The 18651-nt window shown below is 44.0% G+C and overlaps 1 protein-coding gene across 4 annotated transcripts in view; it reads right to left on the minus strand.

Annotated features, from left to right (window-relative positions):
- Positions 1–14802: 14802 nt before the first annotated feature.
- Positions 14803–18651, minus strand: part of FAM193A (family with sequence similarity 193 member A) — a 201403-nt gene continuing 197554 nt past the window's right edge. For all 4 annotated transcript variants that reach the window (XM_077477904.1, XM_077477903.1, XM_077477906.1 and 1 more), the window contains one exon: positions 14803–15687. In XM_077477904.1, the coding sequence (XP_077334030.1) occupies positions 15594–15687 (94 nt within the window). In that variant the 3' untranslated portion in view covers positions 14803–15593. The remainder of the gene's footprint in view (positions 15688–18651) is intronic.

An 18651-nucleotide genomic window follows, 5' to 3' on the forward strand; every position in this document is an offset into this window, starting at 1 on the left:
GTGACCTTCTCACCAGTTCCTTCCTTTACTTTGCTTCACTTTTATCCCCTTCCTGCCCTTGCCCGCTTTAAGTGCTGTCGCACTTTAAATGACAATTGCACGGTCATGCAACACTGTACCCAAATTACATTTTTTATTATTATTCTTTTGGTGGTATTTATTCGCCACTGGGTTTTTATTATTTTTTTTGTCCTGCACTGAAGGACACTGATAAAAGGGGGGCTGAGGAAAGGAAATGCAGATAACCGGAATCTGTTTATATGTGATCAGCTGTGATTGGACACAGCTGAAAACATGGTAAAGAGCCAACGTCATTGGCTCTGTACCTTGATTGATGATGCAGTGTGTCCATGGGAAACAGCTCACCACCGCCCACCACACTGTGGGCTTGAAGGGGGGGGGGGAGTGCACGAGTGGCATGACCAGGGCGACGTCATATGACATCAACCTGGAAGGAGGTGCATCCTGCCCGGCTGTTGCGGGAACTGGTTAAACAGTATAAACACAATCTGTAAACACTGCCAATACCCAGAGCCTGGTTTACATTTAAAAAATCAACATGACAAATTATCAAATAAAGCTGACAGCATTCAGGAGCTGAAATAGAGAACGGTGGCTGCAATAAACCACAATTGCTATTCAATAAGCTTGATGGCAATTTATTCAAATAAGTGTTAAAAGCATTACATAGTTAATAAATTGTATGGTTGCAACGTTACCACACTGGCTGTGAGGCTGGCTCGGGCAACGATGGATTAGTGTAACCAGACTGGGGAAATCCAAGGAATGGCGCCGACCATCATTGCCGCAACTGGAGCAGGCAGGGTGTTCTATGCTGGACCCGCCGGCGTGTATGGAAGACGTTACTATAGCTGAGAGTGGAAGCACAGTACCTAGAAGGAAAGCCGCCTTGACTGTGGAGGGTGACGTCACTGGAGCCCTAGATGGAACTGAAGTGCAGATATGAGTCCAACTTGTGTGTTGCAGTGCATGCAGTTCTCATTATAATTGAATTGATACATAAAAGCATAGTCCTCCATATGGACCATATTTTATCTTCCACTCATATTTAGGATGTGACATGAAACATGGTCACATACATACCCCATCCCCAAAACTCACTGGGTAAGTTTTCTTGGGGAAACTGGTTTGTTTTTTAACCGAGCACAACTTTGTATGGCTCAGCCTGCACAGCTGTGCCATCTATTCACAGGGATTGCCGAATCAAAATACTACCATGCCATCTGCCACTGCAGCAGAGGGATTCAGCAGCGCATGCCAGCAGCAGGTGTGCAACATCACCATACTTGTAGTCCATGCATTAATTTCTCCAGTTTCATAATAGAAGGTCAATATATCCAATATAGACCAGGGGCAGAATATTACTAATGCAGGAGCCTGTGCATTGCACCCATGATGTAGTAATTACGGTTGCAATGCTGCGCAGGCGTGAATGAAAAAAGTTATAAATGCATTTTTAAAAAAATAAAATGTTAGTGTACCTTGTTTTTAAAGTGGAACTTTACCCATAAACACTTGATAAAAATAATGTTCTCTAGCAGGGAACATACATTCCACATTAATAATTATGCTACCAAAATTATTGTGTGTTGTAAATTGCCTCCAGCATCACTCCCGTTTCTTTTTGCTGGAGCCTTCCATTTTGCTAAAACCCAGAGCCCCTGAACAGCAGTAAATCTTTAGGCTGTCAGCAGATCGGCCACTACAAATTCACACAGTGCCTAAATATGGAGAGCATCTGAGCATGTGCAGAGCAGGCTGAGTGTGTATTATTGGATTTTAAACAGTATAGACACTTTTTTTTTGTTATGTTCTACATAGCTATACCTGCAAAAGGGACTCGCGTGAAGAGATCTGCCAGGATTTAAAAGTATAACTAAAAGACTATTTTTTTTTTTGGATACAGTGGAGAGGAGTTACAACATCTGTCAGTTTTTATTGCTGTCTGTGCCCCCCATAAGGGAGATTCACCCTCTATATTCCTAGATTGTAAGCTCTAACAAGGAGGGCTCTCCGATTCCCCCCTGTATTGAATTGTATTGTAATTGTACTGTCTGCCATAATCTTGTAAAGCGCTGTGTAAACGGTCGGCACTAAATAAATCCTCTATAATAATAATAATATATTTGTCCTGTTTACCATCATTAATAAAAGTGAAAGTAAAAAAAGAAAATCACTAATTTTGGGTTGTCCCTAGAAAAGTAATAGAGGGGAAATCTTCCAATGGGGACACTAGTTCTGGTGACATGGGGGTCCCTAAGGAATTCCCGTAATTTGCAGGGATTTCCTACCACTTCCTGTTTGGCTATAAGACAGGAAGAGAAATCTCCGTAATGGATCACAGATGGTGAAACAAAATCTGACAGGGGTTATAACCCTCCCTTACTCTATCCAAAATAGATAAAAAAAAAAAAAAAAAAAGTTGCCCATACTTCTACTTTGATTTTCTGAATAAAATTCCACTTTAAGTCTAGTACAAGCAAAGAACACAATTTTACTGGTGTAACACTGCCACCTTGTGGTATAACATGTAACACACCTGCCTTCTATTTAAAGTGTATTGAAACCAAGAACAGAATTTTATCTTACATAATAAACTTTTAATAGAACCTAACACAACCACTATGTGATGGTGAACCAAACGGTTAATATATGCAGTTAATCAGGAATAACAACTGCTAAAAAGTGGAAGATTGGTCTCTAATTTTAAAAGAAGATTAAATCTCACAAAAGAAGAGCATATTGTAATCTTTTGGTGTAGTTTATGCAGTTGTTTGAACACTGTTGCCATGTTGTTAGTTTAAGGGCCCTTTCACACGGACATGTCCGGGTACGGGCTCCGCTTTGCTCAGCGGGGGATTCCTCCGTCGATCCCCGCTGAGCAGGCAGATGACGGGTCGGGTTCTGCACACTGTGCAGGGACTGACCTGTCAGAGCACCACTCTCCTCTATGGGGGATCGGATGAGGACGGACCGTAGAATCCGTTTTCATCCAATCTGCAGACGGATGGAAAAGTAGGGTTTTCCTCCATCATCAGAACCGGAGCATAGCGGAGACTGATGTCAGCAGATGTTCATCCGCTATCCCATAGGATACATGTATGTCAGTTTTTTATCCGAAAACGGATGGAAGAAGAACGGACATACGGTCCGTCCGTGTGAAAGGGGCCTTCGTCTGCTCAGCTCATCCCTAATGACCAATCCCTCATCTCTGAATACTGAGAGGCTAGGCCTACTATTGGATGTGCTATCAACGTGTATATACAGTGCCTTGAAAAAGTATACATACCCAGGGCTGGTGCAAGAATTTATGACACCCTAGGCAAAACCTAATTTTGCCCCCCCCCGGCTCCACCCTCTTTGCCCTGCCCATGTATACCCAACCTTTTTAATGAAGTGCCCATCAAATGCAGCCTACCAGTGCTCCTCAATGAATGTTTACTTTCTTCCATTCATTCGGGAGTCAGGACAGACACAGTCCTCTGTCACTGCTGTGCCTCTGACACTATATGCGAACGGAGCGGTGGCTGCCTGCTGATGCTGAGACTTAGGAGAGAGTAGGAACACCAGTGGCGGGGCATCCTAGGCAGCAGTGCGCCCTAGGCGGCGGACTAGTTTGCCTAGTGGTAGCACCGGCCCTGTTCATACCCCTTGAAAAGGAAAATGATAAATAGTTTGACAGTTTTTCCAAATAATTATGTGAAAAGTGTGGTGTGCATTTGTATTCAGCCCCCCGGAGTCAATGCTTTCTAGAACCATCTTTCGCTGCAATTACAGCTGACAGCTTTGCACAGCTAGAGAGTGACATTTTTGCCCATTCTTCTTTTGCAATATAGCTCAAGCTCTGTCAGATTGGATGGAGAGCGTCTGTGAACAGCAATTTTCAAGTCTTACCACGGACTCTCAATTGGATTTAGGTCTGGACTTTGACTGGGCCACGCTAACACATTAATATGCTTTGATCTAAACCATTCCATTGTAGCTCTGGCTGTATGTTTAGGGTTGTTGTCCTGCTGGAAGGTGAACCTCTGCCCCAGTCTCAAGTCTTTTGCAGGCTAACAGGTTTTCTTCTAATGCCACATACACACGACCGCTGTTCCCATCGGAATAAATAAATAAAGAGTTCCACCGAAACTGTCTTGCGTACACGCAATCACACCAAAGTCTGATCGTTAAGAACGTGGTGACGTACAACAGGACTAGAAAAAGGAAGTTTAACAGTCTCCATCTTGTACTTGCTTCAGAGCATGCGTCGTTTTTGGTCCGGTGGAACAGCATACAGACGAGTGGTTAGGAATTGGTTCCGTCGGAAATATTTAAAATTTATGTTCTATTTCTAGGTCCGTCTGAATTTTTGTAAAAAAAAAGTCAGATGAGCCATACACATGATCAGAATATACAATGAAAAGCTTCCATCTGACTATCTGTCGGACATATCTTTCAAATGTGTCTTTGTTTCTAATCTGAATTGTTAAACAGAGCTAATTTTATTTTTTGTAGGCTAGCTGGTAAGTGTGCTTGGTAATTTTTGTATGTGACTGTTTGACTGTACTCTGACTGGGTGACCTTGCAGAAGAGGAGTCAAATGTTTTAGAGACCATCTGGTTGCTCTCTCTTCCAGAATGTTGATAGGGAGTTTTGACACCTGCGGAGACTATGTTGTAAACTCTATCATGGTCTGTAAGGCTTGCATCTGTCTTTATCATGTTACAAGTCATGGAAAGGAATGACTTTGCCAATTTCATGGTAGGATTGGAGCTCTACAATGACAGGGAAATCTTTGGCTGGACAGAAGTATTGGGCGATCCAAGGATTGGCTGTGCTTGCTCCACATCTCAAGTATGTTGAAGAGGTCTAGAGTGAAGCTAGGCAACAGACTCGGGGTGTTGAAGCCAGGCCAAAGAGGAGAGCCACAAACAGGTAGTAGTTTTCCCCTACTGCAAATAGCAGAAACGTCTGGGTATGTGCAAGCACACGTCCTAGATATCCACAGACGCCAGGGAGTACCCCTTATGGAGTGCAGCGACCACAGAGCGAACTGATTCCATTCTGAACCTCTGTACTTTCACAAAGCAATTGAGGGCTTTTAGGTCCAGGATTGGACGTACCCCTTCCTTTTTGGGGACTACAAACAGATTGGAATAGAATCCCTGAAACCTTTCCATTTCTGAAACATGCACTATCAACCCGTGGCTGAGCAGGTCCCTTACTGACCCAAACAGGGCCTCCCGGCGATCCGGGAATAAAGGTATGCTGGAGGGAAAGAATCTGTTTGGTGGCCAAGAGACTATCTTGTAGCCCAATGAAATCAGTTTGCAGACCCATCGGTCGGACAGCCGAGGGGTCCACCGAACTGCAAACTCACGAAGGCGACCCCCCCCCATCCGTGTGTCATGCGGTAGCACTTTTGCTTGGGAGTCCAGGGATGCTTCTGTCCCTCAGTAGTCGCTCTGTTGGACTGGGAGCATTTACTTGAGGTCCCGGGCGGACGAAAAAGCCTCTTTTGAGTGGAAAAGGAAGGCCCTTGCCTGCGGCGTGGCTCCTTACCCTTCCTGGACTGTGGGAGCAATGTGCTCTTTCCACCTGTGACATTCTTAATAATGTTATCCAGCGAGGCTCCAAATAGCCGCTCACCAAGGAAGGGCAAATCCATCAAGGTTTTTTTTTTTTTTTTGATGCCTGGTCCGCAGACCAGCATTTCAGCCATATCAGGCACCGCAGCACCACTGCTGATACGGATGCTCTGGAGAGCAAGGGAAATGTATCCAGGGCCTCATCACAGACATACTTAAGGCCGTGCACCAACTGGCCTGCTAGTTCCACACAGACTGGATGAGACTGCTGCTTCTCCAATTCACGATGCAATAGTTTTGCCCACACAGTAAGGGTCTGCAACACTAATGCCGTGGCCAGTACCGGTCGTAGCGCTGACCCCACTACCATAAACTTTGACCAGGCCACTGCCCAGGCCCTCCTGTCGGTAAGGTCCTTAAATGCAGGAGCCCTTCTCCCAGGATCATGGTTACTTTGTTTAACCTGGATACTGGAGGGTCCATGACCGGGGCAGCCAATCATTTTTTAAGAAGGCTCTCCTCAAAGGGGTAATGCACCACCAATCGTTTTGGGACCGAAAAAGGTCAGTTGCAGGCTTCCCCATTCCTTGTATATGAACTTATCAAAGTCAAATACGGAAACACCTTAGGTGTAGGTGCTGGATTACGGGACCCAAAAGGGACCACCACCTCGGCAGAGGATCCTGCCACATACTGTATTTTCAGGGTATCACGCACAGCGGTGATAAGTGCTCCAACTAGCGCTTTTTCCTGCACAATCATCCTCACTGTCCGATCAGTCCTGGTCAGTGTCCTCTGACACATCAGAGCAGGGGCCGCCAGTCACTGTGGGGGCCGAGTCTGAATCAGAGCTCTCCCCGAAAGAGACCGCACACCGCCTCCACCCTGGCAACAAATTTTTCAAGGACCGCCGACAAAGCGTCCAAAGGCACTGCACTATTTGCAGGTAAGCCGGTTGCAATTGCAGGGAGGTCTGGGGAAGAAACACCATGTTCTGAGGCACAGGAACCAGCGCTGTGGAGAAAAAAAACGCGCTGAGGCTACAGGAGCAGAGACAGATGACAGCACAGGGACACAGACAGCCAGTGCAGCCCCCAAAGGTCCCCTGGCCCAGGTATGCACATCGCACTACAGCCCAGTCATGCAGCATCCCCCACAGGGGGAGGGAAAACGGACAGAGAGAGAAGAAAGGGAGAAGAGGGACCCCCTAATCGACCTCCCAGGGAGGGAATGCCCAGCTGCTCTGTCCTGTTGAAACAGGGAGAGCTTTACTTGCCATCCAGACAAGCTGCAGGCATCCCATCACAGACCCACGGGGTGGATGTGGCCCACTGTGACATAAGATATCCGTAGTCTGGTCATGCGTGTGCCCTGGAGCCTGTGGGGCATGTCGTGGCCGACCAAGCGCCTAGCTAGGGAGACTACAAGTATCTATATTATCCAGCCTGTCAACCAGCCGGCTTAAAATCTTAAAAAAAAAATGTGCAAAAGGCACAAATCCAGAAAAAATCCCCAGGACCGATGGTCCCGGCAAGGAGCCTAGGTCCTTCAGAAAAAAACTGAGCTGTAGGAAGCAGGCTGAGGGGTTATTGTCAGAGGGACCACTCCCTGGGCCGAACTATACAGTTCAGTTTTTCACATGTATTACATGTTCTGCCTAGTCCTCTCCTGAAGGTGGCATAATAACCCTATGGTCAAGATTAATGGAGCTGTGTCCGTCGATGAACAAAAGAGAATAGGAATTTTGACATATATATATATATTGCATATATTAGGGTACAGTACAGGAAAAAGCAACTGACTCTTGACTATGATCATTCTTAGACAACCATATGCCACTACCTTCAAGTAATTGGACACTGTCAAAAGCTTTCCTGGGAAATGCTCCCACTGTATACCATGTAACCCTGCCCACCCCGTGAGGCTCCAAAGGCCAGAAGTAAGAACATCACAAGGAAAGGGGGGAGGGGGTGGGCTGTCTCATGTACTTTGCCATCTGCTCAATCATTTGGGTTACTTTCAAAGGACTACAGATTTTATGGTACCTTGTTGCCTGCAGCGATTCCTGTAATTACTTCACTTCCTGAAACTCCTCCTTCCAGCATCGCTGTAGTTCAGAAGGCAGGTTCTGTGAAATGTGTTACATGCGCCTTGTGAATGTGCCAGCTGCGGAGGGAGGCCGAACTTCCAGCTCAGCTCACCACGGCGAAGCAGATAAGGGGACCTTCCCCTTTTGGATGGAGCTCCGCTTTAAAGTGGTTGAAAACCCTTACAAACCACTTTTAAGGCTTACCTGTAGGTCCAAGAAATAATCTCCTAAACCTATACGGTTTAGGAGATATTTACAAAGACAGCCATTGCTGTCTGCGGCACGCAGGCGCACTGGGCAGGCCGCAGATCGCGGCGATATGTCGCTCGTGACAGCTCTCATGCGCATGCGCGGGAGTGACGTCATCGCAGCTCCGGCGAATCACAGCGTTGGAGCAGCGAGACCCGGAAGTCGCTCCGGGATACATGGCTGCGGCGAAGAGGAAGACAGAGGACCGCTTCGGGGCTTCGTTCTCAGGTACGTTATTCGTAATGAGCTAGGATGCATAGCATACTAGCTCATTATGCCTTTGCCTTACAGGATGTTTTTTTTAGATTGCCTTTACTTCCTCTTTAACTTTGATATTGTTAAGATTAATAGCAGGAGGCTAGAAATATGTGGATATAGGACTGTAATAATCATGTAGCTGAAACTGACAAAACATCCCTCCTTACAGCGCATCAAAATCCATGAATAATTTTATATATTGCAGTTTACAAAGTTCTTAGATGTGTAGGCTGTATTTTTCTTTTATCACCTGTCAATACTTCTAGCCCTAGAGTGACAACACTCACCATACTGTATCAGGACAACAGGAACAAGAGAAGACTAGAGATAACTGCCCCTCTCCTTTTACCCATAACATAGGGGCATGGCTCTGTGGTCCTCGGAGATGGCCAAGAACAATGCAATTTATAACAATTAGCACAGGCAGAGTACATCAAGTTATCTGCTAACAAGATAACTAGCAAGCTCAACAGGTATTTTTTTTTCAAACTAAATAGATACAAGAAAATGTCTGCAAATTAATATTTAAAGCGGGAGTCCGCTGGGACTCCGGGTTTTTTTTTTTTTTTTTTTAAAGCCAGCAGCTACAAATACTGCAGCTGCTGACTTTTAAAATAGTGACACTTACCTGTCCAGCTCGCCCGCGTTGTCGGCACCCGAAGCCGATCTCTCGATCGTCTCTCGGGTGCTGCCGCCGCCATCTTGGGTATGGGAATCAGGAAGTGGAGCCTTTCGGCTTCATTTCCCGGTTCCCTACTGCGCATGCGCGAGTCGCGCTGCGCAATAAGGATGGACCCGCTGCCTCTGGGATCTGTGTGTTTCCCAGCAGGCAGTAATCTACGCCCCTTTCCGCAGAGAGCTATCCCGGAAGTGGGTGCAGATACCTGTACTGTACAGGTACCTGCACCCCCCTCCCCCCTGAAAGGTGCCAATTGTGGCACCGGAGGGGGGGAGGGTTCCGATGAGCGGAAGGTCCACTTTAGGGTGGACCTCCGCTTTAACCTCCCTGGCGGTATGATTCAGTCTGGAATAAGGTGCTGAAAGCGGTACAATTATTTTGCATGGAAATCTGGCTTTTATTTTGTAGTCCTGTAATTCTTAGGAATAACGCTCTGAAATCTCTTCAAACCAGAGTCTAGCGGACATCCCGGGTATGATAAAGTTTATAATATAATAAAGAATAATAAAAATTATTCAATAATGTAATCAAATCCCAAAAAAACTGAAAAAGGGACATGTTTTGGTTGCTATGGACAATCTCCAAATTCCAGGCAGTAAAAAACAGTATTTATAATATAAAAGTGCATGCAGGGCACTGCACAGACCACTAGGGACAAAGGGGGTGTGTATTTTTTAATACAGCACTGTAATCTGTAAGATTACAGTGCTGTGTGTGTTTTGTGTGTTTTTACTTTTTTGAATTTGCCGCCGTTCTCCGCTCCCGTGCGTCGTAACGTCGCAGGGAACGGAGCTCGGCGGCATTCGGCACTGTGAATTGAGCGGAGGACGGCTCGATCACACAGCGCGGCGGACATCGCTGGATCCAGGGGACAAGGTGAGTAACTCTCCCTGTGTCCTCCCCTGCATCGAGCGATGCCATCCCGAGTCTGGCTCGGGGTTACCGCTTGTGTAATTAAAATCCCAACATGAGCCAGACTCGGGATTACCGCTAGGAAGGTTAACTGATCAAAAGGTTCATTACTAGGATTTACATACTTTTTAAAGTACACCTATACTGAGAGAAAATGAGGAATTTCCTGGCTGTGATGCTAATCTAATCCTTTAATACCCTATGAGTCACTGGGGTTGATTTACTAAAGGCGTAAAGGAGTGGTGGTCAATTTGAAAATGATAAAATAACTCAAATGTGGTCCTTAACACTAGCACTGTGTTTTCATGCATTGAGGTATATTGCGTTAAAATAGGCAGCCTTTTTCTAAAATGAATGGGCTGAAACTCGCATTAACATTAAAAAATGTCACGTCTTTTGCGGCATTTTTTTTTCTTGTTTTACTGTGTACCACAACGAGCAAGAGAAAGCAAAAGATTTGGCTGCTCAATGACCAGGCCATTTTGTGATATACAGCACTGCGTCGATTTAACTGACAATTGCACGGTCGTGCGACGCTGTACCCAAACAAAATGGATGTCTCCCCCCCCCCCCCCCCCCACAAATAGAGCTTTCTTTTGGTGGTATTTGATTGCCTCTGTGGTTTTTATTTTTTGCGCTAAACAAGAGCAACAATTAAAAAAAAAACAAAAAAAACAAACACACACTAGTTTTGCTTTTTGCTATAATATACCACTTTTTAAAATAAAAAAATAAATAAATAATTTTTCCCTCAGTTTAGGCCGATATGTATTCTTCTACATATTTTTGGTAAAAAAAAAAAAAAAAAAAACCACACGAAATAAGCGTATATCGATTGGTTTGCACAGAAGTTATAGCGTCTACAAAAGAGGGGATAGATTATGGCATTTTTATTATTTTTTTACTACTAGTAATGGTGACAGGGGGTTAACTGTGTGTCCCTATGTTGTTTCTAACTGCGGGGGGATGGGACTGTCTAGGAAGAGAGAGAGAGATCATGTTCTATTAGATTGTAAGCTCTTCTGAGCAGGGCCCTCTTAATCCTCTTGTATTTTATTGTAACTGTATTGTGTCCTTTTATATTGTAAAGCGCTGCGTAAACTGTTGGCGCTATATAAATCCTGTATAATAATAATAATAATAATACAGGATCAGTCTCCTCTCCCCTGAAAGAACCCTGGTTCTTTCAGGGGAGAGGAGACTGATCCTGTATTATTATTATTATTATACAGGATTTATATAGCGCCAACAGTTTATGCAGCGCTTTACAATATAAAAGGACACAATACAGTTACAATAAAATACAAGAGGATTAAGAGGGCCCTGCTCAGAAGAGCTTACAATCTAATAGAACATGATCTCTCTCTCTCTTCTGTGTGTTTATACGCTCTATCATGAGGGTAGGGCACGAGCTGTGAGCGCTCCTAGTGGCCAAAAGGCAAAGCGACATAAGGCAACGTCGTTTTTGCCTAGCTGCGCCATTCTGCCGCAATAAAACTGCGGTGGCTGGTCGACAAGCTGTTAAATAAGCACTAATATTGGTGCCAGGGGCCCTAAGAACTCCCAGTGTTGGTGTCCGCTGGCATAAAAATAATCCACAGGATAGGTGGGATGGGCAGTTCCACAAGAACAGCAGTGGTGCCAGCCATTGGATTTGTACATGGTACAACTTTGACAATGGCAGCTGTTCGCACAGTTTGGGTCAGCAGTGTTTACAACCAGTGGTAAGAATCTGATTCCTGCTAACTGCATCTGGATGCAGATAAACTGCTGCGTGAATGTAGTCTAAGGTCTCCTTCACACAGCTGTTTAGCTCCATGCACTGTATTCCAGAGGCAAGAATCAGCATATTCTTCCAGCTGGAATGACAGTTGCAGGTGAATAGCAGCAACTGATGTTGACAGGCTAACAGCAGCTGTCACTAATGGCATGTAACTACACTCTAAGCGGTTGCCTGTGTCTAAAATAAAGAAAATGCAGCGCTATATGATAATAACCTTACTAGTGTAAATGCCAGAAATTGATGCAGTGAACAATTACAATAAAAAATACATTTAAAAAACAGACGTGTCAAGCAAGTTTACAATAAAAAAAAAAAATCATCAAAAAATTTACAATTTTCAACATGTCACAGCGAAAAAGGTATATAATAATGTCCCAAAAGGTGACTCTTGAGATGATGATCCAGGTGAATAAAAAGTGACTTCACAGGCGTGCCTCCCCCCTTGTGACTGTACTCACCTCAAGTAGTGTGACCACACAATCAAGTTTGGTCTACACAAGCAGCTGAACCACCTCTGGAACTCTAAGTAAAACAGGCTTTGCAGGATCCCACAGGTATAATCCAGCCTATGATCGATGGGTTGCCAACCCCCACTTTATAGGATCCCTATACCTGGAGACAAACTTGACCAATTTGTTGCTAAGCCTGAAGTCCAAGAGTTTCACCTACAGCGTCCCCAAACCTGAAACACAGGTCCTGGAACACCTTCTTGTGTAGGGACTACTTGCCAGGGTCCAGGCTCTCGGGATACATATCCAGCCCTCACTTGTAAATGGTGGAAAAGGCTAGAATGTGTGAAGTACTGTCCAGGACAAGATCCACACTTTTGCTGTGGCAAGACTTCGGGTTGCTATACACCACCGCCATGGTGTTTTCCAGCTGAATCCAGATTGCATGACTCAAGCTGGGAGTCCAGTATTGCAATGACAACTACATTTTCAGAATTTACAGAATATTGACCCCTGGAGATGGGATTACTCTGACATCTATTGCTAGGGCTGTCCCAGGAAACCATCTCTTGCACCCACATATCTGAGGTGCCAGCTGTCCAACAATCTGCATGTGCTAACATATGTTTCCCCTACTTTGGGCAGGGAAATTACACATTCATGCTGAAGATGACTTGACTGATGCTTTGGGGGCTTTGGAGGTCCATGATATGCAGGCAGATTGGGCACCAGGCTTAGGTTTTAAGCTAGAAAAAAAGTGTAACAAAAAACTTGGCTTCTGACGAGGGGCGAGTATTCCCAGACTGAGCCATAGGCTTCTTTAGCTGAGGAAAATTAGTACTCTTGACACTGGTGGCATTCTTATGATGTCTCCTGAAGTTCATGTGGTGCCAGCACTTCTCGCATGCAGGCTCTGCAGACCAACACTTTGACTAAAGTGTTCATGCTCAGGTCAAATCCACACCTAACACCTCTACAATAACCCTTTAACTCCTGGTGACCAGCGTGAAAGACTTACCAAGGAAGTGTTTAGAGACAGGGTCAAGCACTGAGGTAATGTCACAGCTCTGGAACTGGAAATTTCTAGTCAAGTAGGCTTTGGACTGAGGAAAGGTCGATCTTGATAGCTGCATATAGTGAGACCAGCTCAGCAGTGATGTGGCAGGAATCTGTGGTGGTGGTGGGGAATTATGTCCATCCTTCTTGGATACTAGCACAAAAAAAACGGAGGTCTCCTGAGGAAGGAGGGGTTATACTGGGCTGACATACCATATTTTTTTGTTTACAAGTGTCTAATTCTTCTGCAGGCGACACTATATCCCAATAGTACAAAAAGAAAAACAGAAGAAAAATCTATTTTACACTTCAACATTAAAAAACACCATAAAGGTATACAGTTTGCTTTCTGTCAGATTTGCTCTCAAATATTTTGTACGCACTTGTCCTCGTGTCAGCAAATAGGATGTGACAGGTCTAGGACTCCAGGTACTTTGTCTTGAATTCTTGGGGGTCCATGTATACATATTAACATGTTCGCCCGGCCATATTGCAGCAGAGATGCATGCAGACAGGGTTGGTTGTAATCAATCTGAAAACACATCTGCATCATATGGTTCCACTGCAATGATTTGCAAGCAACTACACCCTTACCTGTGGTGCACCGACAGGTCACATTGTAAATGCGCAAACACAAATATATAAGTGCCTTAAAGAGGAAGTAAACCCTGATGAGTTTACTTCCTTTTTTTTCCCTGCAAAGGTAAAGCATAATGGACTACTATGCATCGCATAGTAGCCCATTATGTGTCACTTACCTGACACAGGAGCCAGCGAAGTCGCGCTGTCCCCTGTAGTCCGCCGCATCCATCTTGCTGGTGGCGTCTCGCAGCTCCGCCGCTGTCATTCGGCGAAGCCGCGATGACGTCACTCCCGCGCATGCGCACGGGAGTCGACAAATGCGGCAGCTCCATTTTTGGAACTGCCGCGTTCAGTGCGCCTGCACGCCGCTGTCTACGTTTTCGGGCAAATATCTCCTAAACCATATAGGTTTAGGAGATATTGCTTGGACCTACAGGTAAGCCTTAATCTAGGCTTACCTGTAGGTCAAAGTGGTTTGTAAGGGTTTACAACCACTAAGACATGTTAAAAAGAAAATTAATGATTCTGGCAGCTGAAATTCATCTGCTATGAAAGAACCTGCCAATTCTGACCTCTCCTGAAAATACTACTTGCCTGGATGTCTTACTGAACCCTTTACTTTTATACTTTCAGTTACTGACATATAACAAGGATAAGGACTTCTGATGTTCCTCTGAAACTCCTGATCTGCATACCCATTTCAAATCCTGCACATTGTGATGTGAGCGCTACTCTTTGGTAACACTCATGCAGCATAACTCTGCGAGGAGGGAGAGAGCGAGCACAGCCCTCTCCACCTCCCTGCGGCTATCTGTACTATGGCTGGTAAAACAGAAAACGGTAGTGCCGCCCAATATGTCCTTAACCAATGATGTCATCGGTTGGTGGGAAATGGGTGGGTGCCCCCACAGCTTTCGACATTGCTGGGAGCTGTAGATGATGACAAATTTGAATCAATTACATAAGAAGTTTAAAGTTGCTGTGTTTTGGCCATCTAGATTGTGAAAAAAAAATTGTATGGACTGTTATGCTTTGGTGGTGAGCCTAGCCTACAGTTTATCAGCAAACTTGCAATTCCACATGTGAAATCTGTGAACCCTATTACTGCTATTACAACTCTGACAATAAAATACACAAAAACCAGACAGTCCTTCTGCCATACTAATGTATTCCATCTTTCAAAAAGAAAGAACTGATTTTAATATTACTTAACAATATGTTAAAAAAGTAGCCACTTTGGCGTCAGTGTTAATACAATTATACACTCTATAACAGATTGATAGTGTGAGTATTTTTTTTTTCCTTTTTTTTATCCTCTGTTACTTTCTCGTTATGCATGTATTCTTACACAAGCTGGCTACAAGAGTCTGGAGGGGAAAAAAAAAAAAAGATCAGAACACAAATAAGTGTAACTAGTACACTTCTTTTCGACAGTAGATTGTGTGAATTGGAGAAATGCTTGTCTGTTATGAGATCTTCTTCCGCTGTGACAATTGGAGAAGGTAGGACTAAGTGAGCACTATGGATTCCATTCCAATCACCAGTAGTCTGTGTAACCGAATGAAGCGTACTGCAGGAGGTGACATGGACCATTGTGGAGGATGCAACTAGTTTTTGTTTTATGCCTCTAACCAACCCAAAGAACCATTCTCAAGTCCGAGGCCAAGGCAATTAAAGAGGAGAGCGTATTGCTACAACCAAAGTCTTACTCACAGACTACAAGCACACAAGCTAACAAATTCAGGTAGAAAGTGGCATATTCATTTTTTTTCAGATCAGCAAGACTCATCAGGCCAAGGGGGTTCAGTGCAGATCCACACAGCACTGGGGACAAGGCAAGGCAGTACTGGCTCAAGGCCTGAAAAAGCACTCAGAACAGCAGGGCGTAATTCAGTGGGATTGGTTCCTGCAGGGTGAGCCCCCGTCTTTAATGGTTCTCGGTTCAGTGTGCAGCATAGGTGGTCTTCTTCAGGCTGAAGTTGGACCAGTTGATTGACAGTCTTTGTCTAGTTTGCCGGGCAGAGTCTAAGCAGAACCTGCAGGAAGACAAAAAAAATACAACCTGAACACTGGGAAATGTTTCAAAAGCTGGATTACAGAACAAAAAGGGAAATGTAACATTAAGTTTTTCAGGAATTGGGACAGATTCCCCTTATAAATTATTGTACAGTTCAAACTAGTTGGATTTACTGTGTCTGCAAGCTGACGGTTAAAAAAAAAAAAAAAATTTTGCAAGCTAATTAAAGGGTTACCACTGCCTTAAATACCAGGAAATAATAACTATACTGCCAATCAAATACTTTTTAATGAATGAAGGTGCGTTACCCCACACACAAAGGCCACTGGTATTAAAACTAAACTTTTATTCAAATTAAATAAAATGTACTGATGGTGTGTATGCATTTACTTCAAGGGAGAATTAGTGTTTATTGATTGGGACACCAGAAGAAAAAGAAAGGATCCCTCCTTTACGGAATATACATGGCTGGAACTTGGATTACAGAACAAAAAGGGGAAATGTAGCATTTAAATCACTTTTGCAGGAAATCGGGACGCAGACCCTTATAAATGACACATTGTACTTTGTCGGACTCATTACACAGTTCAAACAAGTTGGATTTTGCAATAGAGCTGCACAATTGTTAAATCCGTTTTACTTCTCTCCTGATCTTAAAAAGCCATTTTCCCGATTCAGTGCAGAGAGTTCTCTGCTCAAGCTGACAGCTGTCAAAAAACAAAACAAAAAAAACAACAGGCAACCTGCCAAGCATCTCACAACATTGCTTAGGCGGAGATAAAGAGAAAGATCTTAACATGTAGTTCTTTTAAATCAGAAAAATCATTTATTGTGCAGAAAACATGAACAGGTCCACACAATCAATTTACTGTATTTCGTAATAAAAAGCATGAAAATTACCTAAACATTGCAATATAAAAGTATTGTGTGAAAGGTTATATATTAAACATAGTATGCAGTCTGCACATTAAATATATCTCCAAACATAATACCTAACTTGGTATTAAAGAACATACAGAAAATAAAATAAACATCCCCAAGGTGTGTACTATCACTCAGGAAAGGAAAAGTGTAGTCATCCTGCTAAAACAAGAAGAATCTCTATACAGTTTCCCTTGTATACTAGTCTGAACTTTCCGATCCCATACATGCTACTCAAACAGTGACCAGGCCCACCCATTGCTTACTTAGACCTGAAGCAGTCTTGTAAGGACGATTTGAGGAGGAGCCACTTCCAGATTCTCCAGCCATTCCTGCCAGATTTTGGTAAAATTTTCCAGGCACCTTTCTATGCTGGTAATCAATCTTTTGTCTAACAAGTATGGTATTCACCTGTTGTATCCAATGGGTGGCTGTGGGGGCTCGGGAGGAGAGCCAATACCGTGCCATCAATTTTCTAGCCAAGTAGAACAGTCTAGTCAAAGCAATACATAGAGGGGGGGGGGGGGTACAGTTCCAGGCCACCCAGCAGACAAATGACTGGGTCTACCAGTAACTGCAATGATAAACTTTATTAACAGTTGCAACTATCTTATGCCATTAACGTACCAGGTTCGGGCACTTCCAGCCAAGATGAATCAAAGACCCTGTATGTATCTGACATTTTGGGAACAAGGGGGAATGTGAATCACAAATATCCGCCCTTATGGATGGTGAACTGCAGCCTCCCTGATCAGGTACTCCACCAAGGTGGGGCCAAATAGATAACTCTTAGGAAGGGAAATTGGTGCTGTTCAAACGTATATGCACCGGGGTAAACATACATACATTATATATACACATCTCAACAACACAAAAAATTCCTGTGTAATATAACACTACCTATAAAATACAAAATAAAGTGCAATGTGCATATGAAGTAAATAAATAAGGCAAAAGTGTCAATCCAATGTGATCAATGTGCAGGGAAATCAGAAAAGTGTCAAAAAATTGCACAAAAATTCATACACAAATTAAAAAAAAGAAAAAAATAATTAAAAAAATTGCAGGGGTGAGGCGCTCTGGTGAGTGCAACTGAAGAGTCACCTTCATATTTTGCCTTTTTGCACGGATTGTCACTCATTGACTGGTTGCTTCGTTTTCTATATATTTTTTAATTCGTTTTTATTATTCATTTTCTGGACACTATATATACACACACATTTTTTTGGACATTCAATCATCATTATTATATTACCACAGGATCACGCACTTATCACTTTATTAACCACTTGCCGCCCGCCAATTGTCAAATGACGGCTGCAAAGTGGTTTCAAAATCCTGACCGGATGTCATAGGACGTCCTCAGGATTTTGAGCCGATGCGCGCCTCCGGGGGCGCACATCGCGGCGATCGTTGTTGCGGGGTGTCAGTCTGACACTCTGCAACTACGATCTCGGTAAAGAGTCTCAGACGGAACCCTTTACCACGTGATCAGCCGTGTCCAATCACAGCTGATCACAGTGTAAATAGGGAGACGATCGGTTGCTCCTCTGACAGCAGGGGTCTGTGCTAATCGATTACCAGCACAGCCCCCTCCGAGGATGCCCACACCGGACCACCAGGGACGCCACCAGACCACCAGGGATGCCCAGCACCAGGTATGCCACCCTAGACCACCAGGGATGCCAGTCAGTGCCCACAATGAATGCCAATCAGTGCCCACAATGGGCATCACTGATTGGCATGCATTGTTTGGCACTAATTGGCATCCATCAGTACAAAAAATGCAATACAATGTTGCTTATCATTGCCCACCCGTGCCACTTCATTGGTGCCAGCTCATAAGTGCCCATCAGTGCCGCCTTATCAGTGCAGCCCCATCAGTGCCTATCAGTGAAGGAGAAAACTTACTTATTTACAAAGTTTTGAAACTGAAACAAAAAAAAAAAAAATTTTTTTTTCTAAATTTTCGGCCTTTTTTTTATTTGTTTAGCAAAAAATAAAAACCGTAAAGGTGATCAAATACCACCAAAATAAATCTCTATTTGTGGGGAAAAAAATG

The sequence above is a fragment of the Lithobates pipiens genome, unplaced genomic scaffold (assembly GCF_037356315.1).
Source record: "Lithobates pipiens isolate NorthernLeopardFrog02 unplaced genomic scaffold, aLitPip1_a1.2 Scaffold_13, whole genome shotgun sequence".
Lineage (NCBI taxonomy): Eukaryota > Metazoa > Chordata > Amphibia > Anura > Ranidae > Lithobates > Lithobates pipiens.